This window comes from Rhizophagus irregularis, chromosome 13 (assembly GCF_026210795.1).
Source record: "Rhizophagus irregularis chromosome 13, complete sequence".
Lineage (NCBI taxonomy): Eukaryota > Fungi > Glomeromycota > Glomeromycetes > Glomerales > Glomeraceae > Rhizophagus > Rhizophagus irregularis.
In genome coordinates this window covers 1995409-2017979 of record NC_089441.1, presented here as the reverse complement: position 1 = coordinate 2017979, position 22571 = coordinate 1995409, and the positions used below count along the sequence as shown (strand labels likewise).

Here is a 22571-nt window from a genome sequence, read left to right as displayed (position 1 = left end):
TTTCATAATAAATTTTATTTGTTAAAATATTTAGCAGCTAATCTCCGGATTATCTTAGGATCATCCGGTTTGCAATCTGCCGGATAATAAGATATCCGGATTCACTTCATAAAACTCTAGCTACAACATGATCTTATTGTTTCATTTCCTCTTTTGGTATAATAATAAAAAAAATATTACTTGCGTTTGAATCAAATATTTTTTAGAAAAAACTTTTTCATAATTAAAATATTCTGTATTTTAAAATAAACCATGAAAGCTTTTCTTATTATTATAATTTGTATTCTTTATTTAGTTGCATGTATTTGTTCAGGTATGATGTTTATTATAAAGTATTTCCTAATTACTTTATATAAAAATTTGTTTATTTTGTATAATTTATATATAGAAATTTGGTATTTGGTAATTTTACATAAAATTGGAGGTTATGATTCTGGAATATATCCAGGAAAGGCTTATTTGATATATTCAGATACTTTGTAAGTAATTTCATATATAATTATTTTACGTTTCACTCATTTAATTTAAGAGCATTAACTTTGAAATTAATTATACGTAGATATTTTATTGGAATTCTTTTTTCATTAATATTCAGTAAGTTATAATCTCACTGATAATTTATTGTTAGTTTTATATATAATGAAAATTTATATTTATTTATTTTTAGTATTATTTTGTGTACATGGTAGCAGTATTACTAACACCAATCTAATGATGCCTATTGTATCGTAAGTATAAATGAATTAAGTTTTTTTGTCATATTTATTTAATTTATTAAAAAATCAATTACAAATAGTATAAGCTGGGTCATTTTTATATCTAATACGATTATTAATATTATTTCGTGTAAGTTTATATAAATCTTTATAATAAATAATTTAATTATATTATTTCTCTTTATTAATAAATTTTAAAACTAACTTTATATATATTTTAATAGTAAGAATTTTTTTAATATTCATAGATCTTGGAGTCCCTTTTAATTGTGATTTTAAATATGATGATGATTTAATTGATTTTGAAATTGTATGTAAAGCAAGACTTACAAGTTACACTTTAGGTTTTTTGTTATGTTTAATTTCATTTATTTCTTTTTTAATCAATTTTTTATATAATCCGTTGCAAAAATTATTTAATGTAATTAAGAGAATTTTTATTCATTTATATAATTTGATTTTAAAATTACTTGACGCAATTAAGAGAATTCCTGATAATTTACAAAAGAATTTGTTCGTCTTGTAATAAATTACTGTGAAAGTTTTACAAGTCGTAAGCTTTCTTTTATTCAGATTATTAATCATATTTTAAACCTAGAGCTCCTTTAAACCTAGTACCCCTTTAACTTAGCGCTCCTTTGGTTTATGAGAATTAATAAACTGAAACATAAATTCCATAAGGAACCTAACAAATGAGTCTAACTAATGTATAGTAATGAACCTCAATTACCTTAAACTGTATGTAGGTTAAAGTCGGTTTTATTATCTCAGTTACGTCACACCAGGTTTTATTATTTTATTTACCCTTTTGACAGAACCTAAATATCATTTGTGTGATGCTTCTGCGAAGAAACGGATTACCACTAGTAATAAAATAAAAGCTTTTTACGTTCTGTATCTAATGTTTTTATAAAGAGCGAATTTTGTATTATATTTGTTTAACCATGTTTACTTTATTGCATGTATTGGTGCAGGTATGAGAATTGTAAAGTTTTCATAATTTTTATATTTAGTATTTATAAAAAAAAAATTAGAAATTTGGTATTTGGTAACTTTAAATGGTTCATGGTGTAAAACCACTCATAGGTAAATTATATATTCAAGCAGTTGGTAAGTAACTTTCATATATTGTTATTTAGATCTTACTTTTTTTTATCTAAATGTATTAACATTAAATTATTCATAGCTACCTTATTGGAATACTTTTCTAATAATATACGGTGGTTCATCATTATCTTTTATGTACTTTAGGTTTTTCGTTATATGCATTTCCTTTATTAAATTAGTCTTTTTATTTTTCGTTTTACACATTACCTTATTAATTAGTCTTTTTAATTTTTCGTTTTACACATAGTTACCTTATTTAATTATCTAATTCACAAAATTTGCTCGTCTTGTAACAAATGAAGTGAAGTAAGTTATCGTGAAAGATAGCATTTACGTTACATAAGTGTAAAGTGTAAACTTTTTGTCTGATAATTTATTATAAATAAATTTTTGAAATTAGAAGAAATATTTAATTTCATCTCATATGTATTCTTATTATGAATGCATTGACGCAAATATAATATTTGTTTCGTCATTGATATATATATATAATACATTGCATCCCCAAATGTTTCTTGTAATCATCAAATATTTCCAAAAATTGGAAGAAAATATTATTTATTGTTGATTATGCTTTTAAAAACACAGAATCCTAACATATATATTAAACCTTAACGGCTAATGACAAATTGTTCTTGGAGATACACATACTATCAAAGTTAGCAATTGACACAACAAATACAACTTTATTAGATTTCAATTAAATATTCATACTAGGAAAATTTTTTTCATATTCACCTGCAAAAAAGAACAATAATTAATCTTTAATGATCGGTATTGTCACGGGATATTTCATTATTATATATTATATATATTATTTATTATTTGTTTATATATAGTTATGTTAAGTTATGTTATATAAAGATATTTTTAGTTATTTAACGATTAGATAAAATCGGAAGCTTAGCAGTGAGAAAAGTGGCTGAATTAAAAGTGGCTTAATGAACAAATACGACCAATCGACAAATTTAGCTGGGAGGCGAGATTGGCCGGGTGGCAAATCTGTTCGATAGTCAGATTCGCACCGGATTTTAACAATATATAAAGGACTAATGGTGGAGGATGCGAAAAGTGCAGTTCGTATAGTTAAAAGATAGATATACAGATATTTCAGAGCGCCGACAGAGGAAGTGATATCGTATTTTGTTTATTAACGAATAAACCTGCCGACGGATTTGTTTCCGAACTTCTTATACACGTTTTATCATACTTTGTAACACTGTTTATTATTGCTCCTTATCGTTTATTATCGTTTATTGTCATTGTCATTTATTATCGCTTATTAGTTTTTCGTTATACATCATTGATTATCTGTATACACCTTATTACTAACTGTTTCCTATACACTCACATACCGAATTGTCTCATCATTTGATATATAATTCACTATATTTCTTTATCACCTATTAACCGATCCTTAATTATCCTTCTGTTATTACCCAACTAAACGTCAGAAGCCGGTAGTAACAGTATGCACAAAAAATCATATGACTAATTTTCTGGTCTCTCTTTTTACTAAATTTTTTGTCTTGGGACTTAGGTTTTTAATTAACAAAAATTTATTTTTAATGCATTTTTTTGTCACTTAGTCAATTTTCTTTTTTGCTTACATTTTTATTTTATGATATATACGCATAATATATCTGTCAAAAGTACAGCACTTGTATGCCAAAGTAACCTAATGTATTAAAAATACTTAATAAATGTCATATTATAAACAAGTTAGACATAACAGGGAGTTCCAAACTGTTCCATAGACGAAAAAGAAAAAAAAAGAAATTTCGCTGTGCCAATCCTCGGATTATCCTAAGCGGATCGGCGGGAATCGTAAAAATTAATCCGGCGGCGGATAAATAAGATGTCCGGTTGCTCCTTAAAACTCTAAAGTCTTACTGTTTCATTTCCTCTTTTGATAGAATAATAGTAAAAATAAGGTTTTCACAAGCAAAATATTTTATTTAATAAATAAACCATGAAAGCTTCTAATGTTATTATAATTTGTTGTACTATTTATTCAATTGCATGTATTTGTTCAGGTATGAAGTTTAAATAAGTAACTTTTATTTCTTAATTATTTTATTTAAATTTTTTTTACGAAAAAAAAAATAGAAATCGTGTATTTGGTAATTTTACATAAAATTGGGGATCATAATGATCATGGTGTACATCCAGGAAAGTTTTTATTGATATATACAAGTGCTTTGTAAGTAATTTCGTATATTACTATTTTAATTTAAGTGTGTTAACTTTGAATATAATTTAAACATAGTCATTTTATTGGAAATTTTCTTGTGCCATTAATATACTGTAAGTTATATAATCTTACCGATAATTTATTATTTATAATGAAAATTTATAATATATTAATTCATTGATAGTAATGATTTACGCACGTCAAGGTTATTTTAACAAAGTTTTTAAAAGATTGATAGAAAGTTTTTTGTAAGTATGAATAAATTTGATTTATTATTATACAGTATCTATTTAATTTATTAAAAAAACCAACCAAAAAAAACCAGGTATCTTGGTGGTTTCAATTATTTTTCACGTAAGTTTTTATAGATTTAATAAATAATTCAGTTATTTCTCTACCTATAAAATATACAACTAACTTTTCACACATTTGATAGCAAGATTTTTTTTTCTATTTATAGATCTTGGAGAAGTCCCTTTTAATTGTGATTTTAAATATCATGATGATTTACCAAAGAATGTTAAAATTGCATGTAAAACAAGACTCACAAGTTGCATTTTAGGTTTTATATCTCCGCTGATTCCTTTATTAATAATTTTATATATTTTGTTTCCAAAATTACTTAACGTAATTAAGAGAATTTTCAATTTTTTATATAATAATTTGATCCTAAAATTACTTAACGTAATTAATAGAATTTTCGTTTTTTTATATAATTTGATCCTAAAATTACCTAATGTAATTAAGAGAATCCATGATAATTTACAAAGAAATTTATTTATCTTGTAGTAAATTAATTAGTAGTACCTTGAAAACATTATACAATTCATATGGGTTTTTATCAATTTAATGTAAATTTCTAAGAATCTTATTTATTACATAATATTATTTTATTGGTAATCTTTTCCTATTACCTTTATTACTAGTACTAGTTTTAGATAATGTTACCACCAGTTTCTGACATTCGGTAGGTAGTAACAGAGAGAAATATAAGAATCGGTTAATAAAGGGCAGGGTAATATAGCGATATATGACGGACGATAGGATAAAAGTGTGTGCAGGTAAATGACAATAAACGAAGACGATAATAAGTAATGTGATAGGTTAAGGGTAAATCGGATGGTGTGTGTGTATAAAAGCAATTTATTATACGATGTATACGAAAATCAATGATGTATAGCAAAAATCAACAAATGGTAATAAACGATAATAAACAATAATAAACGGTGTAAAAAATATATAAAATGTATATAAACAATACGGAGACAGATCGGCGGTTTATTAACAATTAAACAAGATACTGTTACCGAATATGTCGGTAAATAATAGTCGTATAGCTAGTGATATTAAGTCGTATAAACACACGATTACCAACGGGACTCTTACTCAATACTACCTATCCTGGTATTCCGGTATTGTTCGTTAAGAATCGGCAAGGTAAACAACTACAAAATACGATTAATAATAGCACACGACGGTTATAAGACGAATCTTATAATAATACACAGAAATAACAAGTTAAGATTAACCAAAGTATAATGATTTTATTAAACAACGTAGGATTATGAGTTTACAACAAAACGATAAAAAGTGATAGAAGTGTATTTCTTAGGGTAATATGACTCAATATAACTTCATATATCTTAATATGACCTGATATTTAATAGTTATTCGAACTACCCCAAGAACACCACCAAAAAATTTTCGGTAACGTGACTTTGTACTACTAATCTAAAAATAGTAGATATATTCGATGAAAAGTAATATTTTTCATAGTTCTTACTTCTTACTTCTCACCCCAACTGTTTTGTATTTGCGTGTTTTTTCCCTTGAAATATATATTATTCTTTTTATTATAGTTTACTTTATTTCTATGTTCTTAATCTTATTGTATTTTGTTGTGAAAATAAAAACGCGTTTTTTTATATTAAATACAAAATTTATTTACAACCTTGGGCGTATAAAGGTACTGTAAACTATCAAGTTTTGAATAAGAATAAGACTTTTCCATTTAATACATTATAAAAATTATCTTTTTATTACTATTATTAAATTATATAAATAAAACACGAAGATTTGTTGTTAAATTTCTAAAATAATAAATAATTTATTCACTTATTTTAATAAAAAAAACCAACAATAAATTTTATTAAGTGAAAAGAACTATAACTGATAAGAAATGTTTAAATTAAACATTTCTTTGATTTTTTTTTTTATAAAATCTACAAGTATTTTTAAGATAAATGTTCCCTCATTTTATTTTTTTTCTTGAAAAAAAAGATAATGTTGTACAAAATAAATCTGACCAATAAAACTCATCAAGTCACGTTACCGAAAATTTTTTGGTGGTGTTCTTGGGGTAGTTAGTTATTCGGTTCGAAGTGCCGAATAAGTGATTTATCCGGTATCCCGTGATTTGATATTGCCTGATACACGAATTTTTGCCTGATACACGATTTTTTTGCCTGATACGCGAATTTTTGCCTGATACACGATTTATTATAACCATTTTTAAATTATAAAAAATCACGTGATACCGGATAAGACCTTGTTATCAACGAGTTGGCAGAAGGTATATTTATATCTAAAAAAAAAAAACTCTTTCCGATAAACCCAATTTTTACTAAAATGGCGCAGTAGAATATTTTTATTATTACAAAATAGACGTTTTTTTTACACTTTTTTTTCGCTTGCTAATACTTTTCTTTATCTTACAACAACTCGCGAATATTCTCAAGTCACTCCATATCTTTTAGTATATACATATGGTAAAAGTTTTACTTTTAATAGAATTATACAGTCAATAGACAACGTCATATATACCCCCTTACGTAATATTCAACCTTGCAGTTATAGTAGAGTTTTTTCTTTATTCCTACTGTCGCTTAAATATACCATTTATTTTCACGTTTACATACATTTTTACTATCCTTTATTATAATAAATATTATACACTATACACATGTCTTCCGAAAATATTTTTCCTTCGGAAAAAATTTTATCGAAAACTCCCCTACAGGTGTCCCTGAAAAAATTTCACGTGATCAAACCAAATCGATCAGGTTTTAACAAGATATATGAAATACGCCGATCTAGGAGTTTCTTTTTTGAGCTCGCTGATCGTTCCCCGAACACCAATAATATTCATTTAAAAATATACACAAATGATTATCAGATGAACACTAAACCTATTAGTTATAGTAACACGAGTTCATTCCCGAATGACAAATACCAAATTAGTTGCATGCTCACACATTTTTTTTCTTTACAAAGAGTTATACCCCGTCGTGTACAACAAAAATATTTCAATTTAATTCGCAATAAATTATTGGATAGAAGAAAAATTATTGAATCACGTGCTTCTTTGATGGCAAAAAAGAACACGATGACGAAAACTTTTTTTAATTTTAGTTACAAAAGATATCGTTTTTATTTTGGAATTTATATCCCTTGTTCATTCAAAAACAATTCTGATAACCCCTATACACCTCCCTTATGTCGAATCCCTAGTCCTTTTATTATGTCACATGATCGATGTGCTTGCATCAATCATCAACAAAATTTAGCTAAACACCATTTTTACAAGAATATCAAACCAAAAAATAATATACTTAAAAAACAAACAAATGAAGATTTTATTAACAATAAATCTTCTCATGCTAACCTTTTATATCACAGATGGCTTTCTAGTCAGCCTAAACATCATTACTCCAAAAGAACGGGCGTTTCTTACATCAGCTCAATCCACGCTCGGGATGCTAATTCAATCCTTAAATTGGGCAGTAAACATATGTACAGAAAAGTCTTTTCCAACTTTCAACGGATTTTTAGTCCTAATCTCCGTACTCAACAAAAACAAGAAAAAAGATTTACTCGTGCTTGTCGGCGCGTTCTTGGTAAAGCTATAGGAGACAATCACCAAGCCATATTAGCAACAGCTAGAAAACACAAGTTTATATTCTTAAAAAATCAGTACATTAAATTCCCCATTCGACATTTAGTATATAAGAAAAGTTTTATCGAACCGAATCCTGAGGACTATCCATTTTTGGTTCCATTTTACGCTAAACGACACCTCAATGAAAATAAAACTTGGAAGAATATCAACACCTTATCGAAACATTTAAACCCACCTACACCGTCTAAAATCACACCAAAACCTCCTGATGTTACCGAACCGTTCAACCCTATTCCTAACATGTTTATTCCTAAAAAATACCGTGATATTATACCCAAAGATCCCATTTACGTTAACAATTGCTTTATTACTCCAGGTTCTCGTGAATGGTTCACATATATGTATAATCTGGAAAAATCTATCGATGAACAAGCTGAACAAGAATTTAATGAACGTGTACATCAAGAAGTAACACAAGCATTTGAGAGATCACACATAGAAAGCAAGAAAGGAGAACAAAAGAAATAGAGGAACGCAAACAAGAGGCGATACACCTTGGTACTAGTGTCAAGTACCTGGACGCTCGTAAATCACAAGTTGATTTCTTAATGTACTCAACAGACGAATTCCACAAATATATCCCCAACTATTTAACAAAAAGAAAGGAGCGTATCGACACGGGTCGATCAACTAAATTTCTCAAACGAGACCTGAAGAAATTTCTTAAAGATTACAAAATTAGACGAGAAACTACTATTTTCGTCCCTTCATACAAACCCCTGGTTGTCTCGGATGATACCGCAGCCTTAGAATCCCGTCCTTACAAACGCAACATCAATGATAATAGGATATCTTTTTCCTCACCTATAGACACACCATCGAAACGTTCCCGCCCTGCTCCATATACTGATTATGACTCTGAAGAAGCGGGACCGTCAAATTCAAAATAGTTTATTTTATATTTAATTTTTTAGTTAGAGTCAAATTACCCTTTTTCGAGTAGTTAAATCTACATTTTTTTTACATTTATTCATTTATATATATTGATTTTACAAACAACTTAAAATAGTGTGAACCATTCCACCTCTTACAGTATTTACAGGTGGCGGCCTTGGCCGAAAGAAAAATACGGATCTTTAATTTTTACTTTTTAGATTGATAATCTATACTACTCTAGAACTATTGATTTTCTATATATATAATTCTTTTTAATTTTTAGGTTCTCTCGTTACGGATGGGTCTTTAGGTTTTATTTTTTTCTTTCCCCATTCGAAGTATTAGCGTAGTTCTAGTAGTTTGAATAGTATTGTTCGAAGGGTGGGGTCCCGTAGGGGATTAATTTCCAAAATTCTATACTAGCCTATTTGTACCATCATGTAAATGATGTTTTACTCTTATTTTGTAATAGTTTTGGGAGTACTACTCTTTTAGTAATAAAATAAATAAATAAAGTATATTTATATCTATTTCTTCATCTCTTTTTCTTCTGATATCAAGCGACATCTAATCTATTGATATCCTATTGACATCATATCTATCTGATTGTTAGTGTTTCATCGTAATATATCTATGTGATTACAATAGTGATATTTCTTATTGTAAGCCATTTTTTAATAGAACACAAATGACAAATTCTATCGGTTAATTACTATTGAGCTAATTATCCTACAATGACTCTTAATAAAAATCGTATACATATAGACAATACAAATATAGAAAATAAATAATATCAAATAATATAAACAATAATAAAAATAAGTTAATACTACATATATAAAAATAATGTTAATATAATCAATATCATCTATTGTGTACACAATCTGCAGTTGTATATCGACATAAATCGTTATGAAATGTTGAGAATCGACATGTACACAAATCGGAAAGCATGTGCGCGATTTATCGCGTAACAATACGATATTACTGTCTCTATCGGCGCTCTGTAATATCCGTATATTATCGGCTGATAATAAAACCTAACTAAACTTTTTCTAAACGAATTCAAACTGAACTTTTACAACTATCAACAACGGTCCTTTTTTATAATGTTAGATTTTTGGTGCAATTCCGTCTTTTCGAACAGAATTGTTATTCGGCCATAATAATTGCCTCCCGGCCAATTGTGGCGAACTGGGCACATTTGTTTATACAGCCACTTATATTCAGCCACCTAAGCTTCCGCTTGTTATTCTAATCACTAAATATCTAAAAATAACTAAAAATAACTATACTAAAAATAAACAAATAAATAAAAATAAAAAAAAATAATAAAAAAAAATAATAAACAAAAAAAAATATCCCATGACAATAATAAAAAAATTACATTAATATTTAGTGCATATTTTCCATTCGAAGATATTTTCGTATATTTGAATATCATAAATAAATTGATTTTTATCATATTTTCTATTTAATTAAAAAAAACTACTAGTGCGTTTATTAGTTTGTACGGTAAGTATAAAAGATACATGTAATAACTAACCTATAAAAATACCACTTATTATAAATAGCCATGTGATCACCCCTGCGGCAAATCCATCACCATTGATTGGTCGAGCATTATTGATTTTTTAAAATACTATAGTAAAGACTGCATAGTATTATTTTATTTGAAACGACTGAAACGTCAACGGGAGAGTATTAAGAAACGAACAATGCAATGCTTAGAAAAGAAAATAATGGCGAAGGTTAAAAATAAACTACAAAGATAAAAAAAATAAAAATAAAAATATCAACGGATGCGTAGGAAAAAGAGATAATGGCAAAAAGTAAATTACCTAAGATAATAAGAAATGAAAAACATCGACAGGAGTCATTAAAAATAACCTATGAATGCATAAAAAGGAAAAATAACTATGTAATGATAAAAAGAATAAAAACATCAACCGAAGAATATTAAAATGAACAATGCAATTCGTAAGAAAAGGAGATAACGATGAAAAATAAATTACGTAAGATAGTAAGACATAAAAAAAATGAGCTATGAAATGTGTAGGAAAGGAGACAACGGTGAAAAATAAATTAAGATCCCTATAAAAATTTTTATCCGTTATTTCTGTAAAAACTCCGTAAAAATGAGCCTTTCACGGATCCATTCACGAAAATGTAAATAATTCGATAAATTCCGCGATATAAGGTTATTAATTCCGGAAATATGAGCCTTTTACGGAAAAAAGATGGAATATAAAAAACGGATTGACTTTTTTTACAGGGGATATTCTATGCTTTAATCATATGTTAGGTTTACTATAAATACGCTCTGATTTCGCCCTTGTAAAATTTCTCATCAAAGTAAAAAAAAGGTCCAAGAACAAAAACAAATCACATTTATCAAATAAATCAAAAAAATCAAACAAATCAATTCTCGAAAATCTTAAAAACAAATGAACTCATTAACTTCCACTGTTTAAACCTGTTGTTATTGTTGCTTCTAATGCAACAGATAAACCTCCTATAATTAATCCAGCTCCATGCATTATGCATCATAATATAAATGTTATCTGCTATTCAAAAAATTCCTTATTGATTTCACAAATTGTTTGTCTGACGCTTTTAATCCCCTAACGGTCATTAATTTTGATTAATTTATTTATATTTTTTTCTCAAATATTTTCGTATATTTCATTATTCAGTCAAAATACTTTTAAATTGTAGTAGTGCTTTATATTTTTATTTTACTTTTCACTTTATTTTTCCTTTTTATTTTTTTTATTTTGACTTTATTATATTATATTTTATGTTTATTGTACATTCTTGTACGTAAGTACGTTCCTGCTTACCAGGTATCATTTACTAATTAATAAGCTGAAAATTTCTTAATAACTGGACTAAAATGTAAGCGAAAATATTTACATGATACCATGCATACTTTGATATTATCGAATAAAGGTCTATAGTAAGTTTTCTTGATAGATTACATTATTTTCAGTTTTATTCATCTTTCGTAAATTTATATCACGTAATCAAATTTATTATCATAAATATCAAGTAACACGCTTTGAACATAAGAATTTGTTATCATATACTAATAGAAAGCTCGATCTAATTTACAAATTTTGAAATTGGTATATAACTAGTAAAAGTCACATAAGCTTTGAAAATACTACTAATATATAAATTCTTCAGGCATATTGATAAATTTATTGCCGAATATGTTATTAAATTAAAAATTGTATATCTCGTTTGTTCTGTTTTTGATGCTAAGCGGTAGAGTGAGGAGTAAACGGAAGTAACCCTGTAAAAAAAGTCGATCCTTGTTTTACATTCCATCTTTTTTTCCGTAAAAGGCTCATATTTCCGGAATTAATAACCTAATATCACGGAATTTATCGAATCATTTACATTTTCCGCGAATGGATCCGTGAAAGGCTCACTTATACGGATTTTTTTTACGGAGTTTTACAGAAATAACGGATAAAATTTTTATAGGGCAAGAACCTATATCCTATTTAATTGAGGTGAATAGGTGAATGTTCAATATTAATATATTGTTTTTTATAGTTGTAAAGAAGGAAATTCTTTGTGTTTATTATATTATAGGATTGAGAGTATTACAAATAAAGCACAAATGATAAATAAATCCAATTAAAACCGATATACAATAAAGCGACGCAAAGTAATAAAATTGACCCTCATATCCTGAAAAAAAAATTTATATATTATTACTATTCCAAGTAAAAAGTTTTTAAAAATTGAAATTTTTGAAAAAAGCCGAGATTTACAAAATTTTTATTTTACGAGGGACAAAGTTTATGATCATGTGCATGTATAGCCTAATTATAATTTCTTTATTATTATTTTTTTCTTTTTTTTTTTTTTTGTGATACCAAACACAACCCCCTTGAAATTGAAATTATCTGCCCATTATATAAATGACAAAAGTGAATGTTACACCAGATTCTTTTATTTCCTCGTTTGACATAATAATAGAATAAAGTTACCCATTAACAGTTAACGTCAACTCACTTTTATTGACGGAAGAGTGTGACACGTGTAACAATTTTCCAATTTTAGTCTACTTGCTAGCTGATCCTAAACTGGCTCTACATTTATATATACCAGGTTATCAATTATCATGATGCTAATTTTTAGCTTTTACAAGCATAATATTTCATAAGGATTTGTTTCAAATTATTAAATAAACCATGAAGGCTTCTCTTGTTATCATTAAAAATTTTTATATTCTTTATTTGGCTGCATGTATTGGTACAGGTATGAGACTTATAAAATATCTTAGTTTTCAATAATTTTAATTAATTTATTTATTTATAAAAATTAAATAAATAAAGAAATTTGGTATTTGATAACTTTACGTAAAATTGGAGATTATAACGAACATGGAGTAGACATAACTATGTCTACTTTGGCACTTATAGACTTTTTGTAAGTAATTTCATATATTATAATTAATTTACGTTTTACGTATTTTAATTTAAATGTATCATCTAACTATTAATGGCTATTTCCTTGGGATTCTTATACCACTAGTATTCAGTAAGTTATAATCTCGATGACAGGCACTTTTATTATTTTAAATAACGAAAAATTCCATTAATTTTATTAGCATGGATTTTACCATATGAAGTCAGTGGAGACGGTGAAGATGCTACTATTTCTTACGGCTTAGGCATTTCTGGGTGAGTATAAATAAATTGATTTTTTGTCATATATATTCCAATTATTAAAAATTAATCACAAATAATAGGTTTTCTGCTTTATCTAGTATATTTTTTAGTTTTATCAGTAAGTATAAATAATAATTTAACTTACTTCTCTTACTATACATGTAATAACTAACCTATAAATATACAGTGGGGGCTAGGTACCGTGTTCCAACTTTAAATCTTGGTGAAATCCCTTTTAATTGTAATTATAATTATTATTTGCCAGAGAATGTTAAAATTGCATGTAAAGCAAGATTTATAAGTTGTACTTTAGGTTTTTCTTTATATGCAACTCCCTTGGTTACTTTATTAATCTTTCTTTTATATAAGCGGTTTTCTAAATTATTTTCTAAATTATTTGACTTAATTGAGAGAATTTCATATAATTTACAAAAATATTTGTTTGTCTTGTGATAATTTGACGTTAAATCTTTGATCATGTTACACAACTGTAAACTTTGGAGTAATTGAAATATTATTTAATAAACATGTACAATACCATCATGGCGGATTTATGCCGTCATGTCAAATTAAATAAATATTTGACAGTGTTTTAGTCATCAAATTTCTATTTAAGTCCCAAAAAGCTCAAAAAAATTTTTTTGTACCCAAATCTTGCGTCTAACCAATTTTCCCATTATCTAACCAAATTTTCCAGTGTTAAAGCCGCATCATTATTTGACATTTTTTAGGAAAAAAGCTTAATGTTTCTGTAAGTCAATTTTAATTCCCGAGGCCGCAGCATGGGTTTTGCCAAATTTCATAAATCCGCCGCAATGCATAACAACATAGAAATACTGGAGCGAAATTACTAGTTCATTGAAATTTAAACCAACACCATGTATTATTAATAATATTGGTCAAATCTGACTTTATAATAATTTGCCAGATTTGCCAGCAAAGTGGTTTGTCGGTGAAATTATTAGTTTTGTAATCAATATTATCTAAAGAGTGAGAACGTGAATCCCTCTCCCTGTCGATGATTAAATTGATGATTGGATACATCCATAAAATTGTGTCTATGTTCGTAAAACCTTTTTGTTTTTAAAATTCCATAATGTCGGGATAATCCCAAATTTATAATTTCTAACCTAATTAGAGTGAAAAAAGAATATTGAGCCTGTTACTTATAATAAATGAAAATTTTCGATCCATTATGCGCTGAATGTAATGTCTTTTTTTTTCGCCAAGTTAAAAAAAAAAATAATGACCTGTCAGAAAATATCCCAAAAGAAATTTATATTTCATTATCGGCGGAATATACCGAAGTTGTTTTTTTAAATATTTTATGGATATTATACAGTGTTGTATTTATATTGGTTAACGTCACTTCGGTAACCAATATAAATACCACCGTACAACATCTATATTATCGTACGGCTAACGCAGATAAACTATCAATATTCGATATTGTACAATTGATGTATATATTACGTGACACTGGATTAATAATTACCGCTGCGGACTGCGGTATAGCAAAAAAAAATTAAGCGCAAAGCTTAATTTTTTTTGCTCTTTCTCTTTCGTTTCTCATTACCCTTTCGTTTTCCCCTTTCCTTTCGTTTTCCTATTACCCTTTCGTCCCGTTTTCCCCTTTTGCTTTCCCCTTTCACTTTCCTATATGTCGACGATTTTCTTTTCCAAATTGCAAAATCATATTATAAGATTCTGTTTTACGATTAATGAAAAAAAAAAACTTAAATAAAAACTGGTCCAATCCATCTACCATAAGTAACAACCATTTAACTAAGGTATGTCATATTATGAGTTAAATATAGCTATAATCAGAGTTTTTCCTTTTATTTTTTAGTTATTTTATCCATTTTTATTTCTTTTTATTTTTTTTTTTAAAGAAAATTTTGTTCTAACTTCTTAGTTCTTACTAGTAAAGTTGGATATTGAAAGAAGCCCAAATAGCTAAATTGGGGGATTGTTTCGAACGATTTTTTATTGGGTGGCTTAGCATTAATATTTAATGTTACACTAATCTAATTGCCATAAATTTATGAATTCTAGCCGGAATTAAAATCGCACCAAATCACATTTTTTCCGCATGTATTCTTAGAACAATTGTAAATTATATCCCTAAATTGCATAATACAGTCCCTTACTCCCTTGTATAATAAAGTTTAACATATATAAGTGATGAATCAAACCGTTGATATGCAATAATAAAACCAGACCGTAACTCTATAATAACGTGAGCGAAGACCTAGATAAAGTTCAAATGGGCAAACTACAAAAGATGCGTAGGATGAATCAAAAAAAAAAAGTCATAGCAATTTTATGTTCTATATAAAAAATTCTAAATTTGGTTTAGCTAGTACTAATTAAAATACCTTTTTATAGCGAATTTATAATTATAAAATTCGTTATAACTTTTTAATTTTAAAAAAGCTCGCTAGTTATAAGTTCATTCCTTATTGGATAATACTGGTAGGAATTAATTCCTTTTTTAAAACTTGCTGGTATTATCCCAATGTACTGTATAATCATGAAATTTTGTTAACCTTAAAAATTGTTATGTTTCATGTATTTAATTAATTATCAAACGTCAAGTCTATAAACATTCCATAATTAAGAAAGTTTTTCATATGCTAAATTACAAATTTTATTTAATAGATAATTTTAAATAGAAGCCTGCTGTATAATTCAGTTGATGTCCAATCGTACATAATTGTTACTAAAAAGTGAAAATTTTCTGAAACGTTAATTTTTTCCTATAAATCACTCCCGAAGAATGCTCTCAAATTAAAGTTAATAATGAGTCAAGGAAGAAAAAAAGTTCAGCGATGGAATTATTTAATAGTTTATTAAATTATGTATTCGATAAATTACGATAATAAAATAATGCCAGTTAATCAGTATTAATGCGAAAGGAATTGTCGAAAATATTTGATTGCGTAACAAAATTAAATAAGTCGACAACCTCTCTTCTTTTTTAGCATAGTACACAAGTAGTGTTTACAAACAAATGAATATTTAAAGTGTATGTGTTTGAAATTATAAAATAAACCTCATTTACAATCAGTCCTTACCTGTTACTATAGCGAATTTTGATATAACGAATTTCACGATATAAAATCTTTAGTGTGGTACGCATTTAATCATATGAAAAAAAAATTTGTTACACCGAATTTTACTAATAAAATGCAGTATAACGTTGAACGAAGAAAAATTTACCCTATAAAAAATTTTTATCCGAATATTTCCATTATTACTCCGTGTCTTCCGTAAAAATTCCGTGAAAATGATACATTCATGGATATCCGTGTTAGCGACCATGATTTAAGGCCATAAATTCCATGAAAATGATACATTCATGGAAAAAACATCGAAAGATAAAACACGGATCAGATTTTTTACAGGGTTATAAATTCACAGGTGCAAGTGACCCCTTTTATAACGAATTTCTTTTATTTTTGCAAGATAAATTTTAATATAAAGGGCAGTTTGATGTTTGTTTTATGGAATTTGAATTTTTCTCAAATAAGCAATTTTACCACTTTTAATTTATTTATCAAAAGATGGATGATTTATGTTTCGAAGTTTCCTTTGCCATGTTCTACAAATGTTTTGATTTTCCTCTATTTTACTGCATTATACCAAAATTTTCGCTATACCAAATGATTCGATATCAGTTATAGCATTAACAAACTTTCTCATAACGAAAGCCTAATCGGCCCTACTTGAGGGCCGACTACTGAATAACGAGATTAAATTGTAGTATGACTATGAGTTGACTATAGATGCATTGGAACTGAACAAACGGTGTTAAACCCTCATATTATATTATGTTTATTTTTGTTTTATTATGAAGAGACTTGCTGGTCAAGTGAAGAAGTGAAAGTAAGAAATTAAGAAGTGATAATGATAATGTAAGAAGAGTATTATCAGAGATTTAACTTTTTATTTATTAGTGTAAATGAATCAATATATTCGTTATATATTATCAAAATTAATTAACAAAGGGTTATATTTGAATGTTTAATAACAGCGCAACGTACAGCATATGACTTATATATTTTTTTCAGAGTAAAATACATGCTGCTATAAATGCAATTACTTGTCATTCGTTTTACGTGAATTTATTGAGTTTTGAATAATTCCGAAAGTTTTTATCTTATCACAAATTTATATCCTATAAAGTATAGAAAATATGACATGGAATTAAATCACCACCAAGATGATACTACAACAAACTAAGGATGGTTATCGGTCTTACGGTCCCAGAACTTGTAGGACTGGACCTGGCGCAGTTGGTGGCGCAGTTGGTGACGGTCTTATGATTTTAAAATTTTTATTTGCAAAAAAAAAAGAAAAAAGACCGATCGTCTTACAGCTGATTTCATAATGTACGGGACACTTGGAAAATGGCAAATTTTTGCCGAGAGTTGTCAAGTTGTCGGTAGCCAATCAGCCAATCAATTACACTTGGAATCCAAAAAAGGGTGTAACGTGATATTAGCTAAATCATGTGTTTCGTTATTTTTTCAATTTGCCGACAGGCGACAACCGGCAACTCTCGGCGTAAAAATTGCCAAGTGTCCTGTACATTATGAAATCAGCTGTAAAAGACCGACGGTCATATTGTATGTGATACAGGACTGAAAGACCGCAGTCCTACACCAAGATGGACCGGTCCGTCTTTAGGACCACGGTCTTTTAGGACCGATTACCATCTTTACAACAAATTTTATAATATACAGGACGTTCGGTCATCGCGGAATAATTAGGTAAAAACTTACATTATCAGATTCGGAGAGCACGGTGATTGTAGTTATTGAGTTATGCAATGTTGCGATATTTTGCAATTTACTGTAAAATGCAAAGCTAAATGTTTAATTAAACATTTCGGTTATAATTTTCCCTTTATGCTTAATCTCGCTATCGTTAGTATGTATTTCATTTACAGTAATTTGTTACTTGATACCGGTAATTGATAATGATATAATGCATTCATAATGCATTCATATTTTTGTGCTTTATTTAAACCCTCTATTGTGCTTATTGCAGTGAAAATGAATACATGGAATTAAATTTTTTTTTTAAAAAAAAAATATTCCAATTTGTTTGTTGCAAAATGAATTTGGTTGTAAAGAAATGTTCAGAACGATTAAGTATCAGGTACATTTAATATGATATTTTGATAACATTAATAAAAAAATAATTTCGAATTAATAGCCAAAGCTACATATATAATACTCATGAGGCTAAACTGCGCTTCTACTTTCAAACTCAGAATAAAAGTAAGTCTATTTTTTGTGTCGCGTTTTTGTGTATTAATATGTTTAAACTTTACACTTTTTTATATTCATTTTCACTTATTAACAATGACCTCTTCAGTAGAAAAGGGTTCTCAGTTCGAAAGTTACGTTTATAATAAATTAAAATCAACGAAATTATGTGTTTCTCGTACTAGTAGGTGAGTTATATTATATCTCTTAAGTAGATTGATGGCCATATATACCTGAAGTTACGCTGCCACTAGGTAATAAGGCGGCAGAGAACTGGAAGCGAATCGTGGCCCTATAGATTACATGTCGCCTTATTACTCGAAAGCCTTTATAGTTGTGGTGAATAGGGTGTATGGTTTGTAGTAACTCGAGACCGGCCTCAGGTTAATGCATCCTCATGGTAATGATGTTTACTTATTTTTATTTTGCTTGTTATAGGGGTTCGTGTGGAGATAGAGAATGGATACACCCACTCCAGAACTACTTCACGCAAGTAGTTCGCAATATAGAGAGAATGCTGTTGAGAACATGTTGGAGACTATTTTGAGGAAGTTAGAAAAGGCAGAAGAGGACAGAAGGGAGAAGAAAATAAAATATACAAAAAGATTAATCGGCTAGACAGATGGATAAAGGAGCAGGACAGACGGATTTACAATCAAAATATTATCTGTTTTTTTTAGGTGTAATAACATCATGTATAATATTTTCATTCTGGATAGGTATTCTTATTAATAATCAATCACTTTTAAGTTTAAATTATTGAGTCCAAGTTTAATATGAAATTTTTATAATAATAATAAAATCTTCATTGATCAACAAGTTGAAAATTTCTTTAAATCTAAATATCCTTTATTCGCCATTAATGTTAAAACATAATTTTACAAATTATCGAATATCTTCTTTTAATATTGAGTTATTGACACGACTTCATTTTCATTACCTATTAAAATTTATATAATAAGCTTATCTATTGAAGCTTCTATAAAGTTATATGAGCCAATCGCAAGTCAATTATGTTTATTGATCTAACTCGTATATAACCACATAAAAAGGAATTTCTCGTTAAATATTAATATTTTATCATCAAAATTCGTGGTATTTTACAGATCGTCGAATTTCTACAGGATCCTATATGGCCGTGCGATAATGTAATAACAGCCCTGTTCAAAATCGTTCGGTTGCATTTTTTGATTAGTCAGGCAATCTTATTGGTAGAAAAAGTTCGATCCAAAAAACCTAAATAAATATTGGACTAAAAGATCGGTCGCGCAAACAAATGCAAGCAGATCCGGCCAATCAAATTAAACCATAACCGACCAAAAAATACGACCGAACGATTTTGAACAGGGCTAACATAGGTCAGCGCAAAAGTTTGATATTAAAATAATTAAAATTAATTTGTCAAATCACAATATTAACTATCACGGATGAGTTTTAGAGATAATTGGTTCTTTTGTTTTTTTTTTGTTAAAATAAATGTGTTACCAAATCCATTAAACCACCCCAATATTTATTTATTTATTTTATTTTATTTCAAAAAGGCAGGTATACTGCTGAAACAGATACATATTTACAATGGTGATGAATACATAACTAACTACGTATACATATTCAACTAGTTACACATCCCATACGAGACCCACCTTTCGACTCCAATATTTATCGTTACCCAAAAAGAAATTAGATAATTAATAAATGACTATAAATTTATTAATGTCGTAATTCATATGATAATCTTTGAAAATAAAATTATACTGATATTAGTGCGTGGGAAGTAAAATTTTACTTTTTATATAGAGTTTTTTATATCGTTATATCGAATATCGGCAAATTACCTTTATTTACAGGGATTTTATATTGGAACAATACAACTAATTTTGCAAAATTTATCGCTACTTTAAATAATTCCAAAATAACAACCAAAAACGATAAGATCACTAATACAGACTTCATATTATCCAAGGGATTTCTAATTCATCTTGGTCCTCAGAATGAAGATTTGGATTACTATATAACTCATGTTCGTCTATGAATATAAAAATTCGATTAGAATATTAACCACAAATATTATAAATACTATATAATCATTTTCATACCTTTAATATCTACGTTTTTTGTTTGTTGTATTGTTTCTCTTTTATAGTCCACTTGAATATCTAAAATAAAAACGCCATAAATAAGGAGGATATTGAAAATAACAAACGCATAATCCTGGTTGACTTACCTTCATTTGAATATATTTGTGGTACCTTAGATGAACCTAAATTAATTAAAACAATTAATTTATTATCGAACAACAAAATCATTTTAATTAACAACACTATTACCTTTAAAGATACTACTTGATTGCATCATTTTTACAATATTATCATCGACTAAAAATAATCAATTAATTATAAAAATTCCAATTGTATAATTATAAAAAATTTTAATTAATACTTACTATTATTAGAATTGCTGAAATTATAAGATTGATTATGAAATTCTTTAAATTAATATATTGAAAAAAAATATCAATCATTTTCTTCAAGTAAAAAAAAAAAAATACTAAGATTCAATTAAATAGCATACCTTCTTGTTCCTCTATTTTATTTAAACGATATAATAATTTGAATATTTAATATAATTATAGAAATCAAGTTTTATATATAACTTAATAATACATTCAATACATACCTTCCGTTCCATTTCTTGGTTCAGGAAAATCCTCAAATGCATAAACTTTACTTGTAAATAATTTATAATCAGTTTCATTCAAATTGCTTATCTCGCTAATTTCTAATATATCATTTGTTTTTGGTTGAAAAACTTTAAGTTTTTTAATAAATTTCTTAATCATGCCTTCATTCTTACTATTATTACTATTTGAATCGTTCGATATATTTTGACAATGTTTTCTCATTTCAAAGATTTTATTATTAAGTACTCCAATATTAGGCCGCCTTTTTGGATCAGCATCCCAACATTGCATCATTAATTTTTTGTATTCTAAAGGGATTCCCGATTCAATTTTTGGTCTTATCCCATTAATTATATTCATGGCAAGGAAAAGTTCGTCTTCCTGATAAATGAAAGGTGGTTTTCCAAATGAAATTTCCCACATAAGAATACCAATACTATAAATATCAGATGCAAAAGTAATTTCTTTACCGGAGATAATTTCGGGTGCTATATAAGGAAGATTTCCATATATACTATTTGATGGCCTATCAGCTGGTCCGCGAAATCCAAGATCAGTGATATAAAATTGTTTGTTTCTTTGATTGAACAATACATTTCCAGAATGTAAATTTTTGTGGATTACTCCATTCTTATGAATTTTGGAGAGAGCAAACGTAAGATCATCAGTTATATGAATCCTCTCTCTCCACGTAATCTCGTTATGCTTCCGTTTTAAATATTCTCTTAAATTCATGTGCGATTTATTCATTACGAGCATATAATTTCCATCTGATGGATCTTTTGTTAAACCATAACATGTTAATATCTCTCCATATTTACTACATATATTTAAGTAGGATTTTGCCTAAAAGAAACACAAATTCATTTTTATTATTAAATTATTTTATATATAAGAAAAATATAATTTTATTTTTTTAAAAAAATATATATATACCTCATCAATCCAATTTTTATTGGCTTTTTCAACATTTTCTAATTTCTTAAGTACCACGTCCGGGCTATATCCGATTCTTTTTAATTGATTTTCTTTAGAATCCCATTCATCATAATATCCATCAATCCAAATTGCTTTAT

General features: G+C 27.6%; 5 protein-coding genes across 5 annotated transcripts; 4 read left to right on the top strand and 1 right to left on the bottom strand.

Annotated features, from left to right (window-relative positions):
* Positions 1-163: 163 nt before the first annotated feature.
* On the top strand, positions 164-1291 carry OCT59_005021 (uncharacterized protein). The gene is made up of 6 exons (XM_025333715.2): positions 164-313; positions 389-479; positions 560-594; positions 668-728; positions 797-846; positions 941-1291. Exons 1-6 carry the CDS (start codon positions 253-255, stop codon positions 1240-1242), a joined length of 600 nt encoding a protein of 199 aa, XP_025185850.2. The 5' UTR covers positions 164-252; the 3' UTR covers positions 1243-1291.
* Positions 1292-7807: 6516 nt separating this feature from the next.
* Positions 7808-8443, top strand: OCT59_005020 (uncharacterized protein; the record flags this gene model as incomplete). The annotated part of the gene is made up of 1 exon (XM_066138105.1): positions 7808-8443. The coding sequence occupies one exon, from the start codon at positions 7808-7810 to the stop codon at positions 8441-8443; it is 636 nt and encodes a 211-aa protein (XP_065997287.1).
* An 80-nt stretch (positions 8444-8523) lies between these two features.
* Positions 8524-8865, top strand: OCT59_005019 (uncharacterized protein; the record flags this gene model as incomplete). The annotated part of the gene is made up of 1 exon (XM_066138104.1): positions 8524-8865. The coding sequence occupies one exon, from the start codon at positions 8524-8526 to the stop codon at positions 8863-8865; it is 342 nt and encodes a 113-aa protein (XP_065997286.1).
* Positions 8866-13350: 4485 nt separating this feature from the next.
* OCT59_005018 (uncharacterized protein) lies at positions 13351-13992 on the top strand (the record flags this gene model as incomplete). Its single annotated transcript, XM_066138103.1, has 4 exons — positions 13351-13408; positions 13479-13551; positions 13620-13657; positions 13727-13992. 4 exons carry the CDS (start codon positions 13351-13353, stop codon positions 13990-13992), a joined length of 435 nt encoding a protein of 144 aa, XP_065997285.1.
* Positions 13993-20764: 6772 nt separating this feature from the next.
* On the bottom strand, positions 20765-21717 carry OCT59_005017 (uncharacterized protein; the record flags this gene model as incomplete). The annotated part of the gene is made up of 7 exons (XM_066138102.1): positions 20765-20841; positions 20912-20971; positions 21040-21075; positions 21143-21190; positions 21259-21300; positions 21387-21398; positions 21492-21717. The coding sequence occupies 7 exons, from the start codon at positions 21715-21717 to the stop codon at positions 20765-20767; spliced, it is 501 nt and encodes a 166-aa protein (XP_065997284.1).
* Positions 21718-22571: the final 854 nt, after the last annotated feature.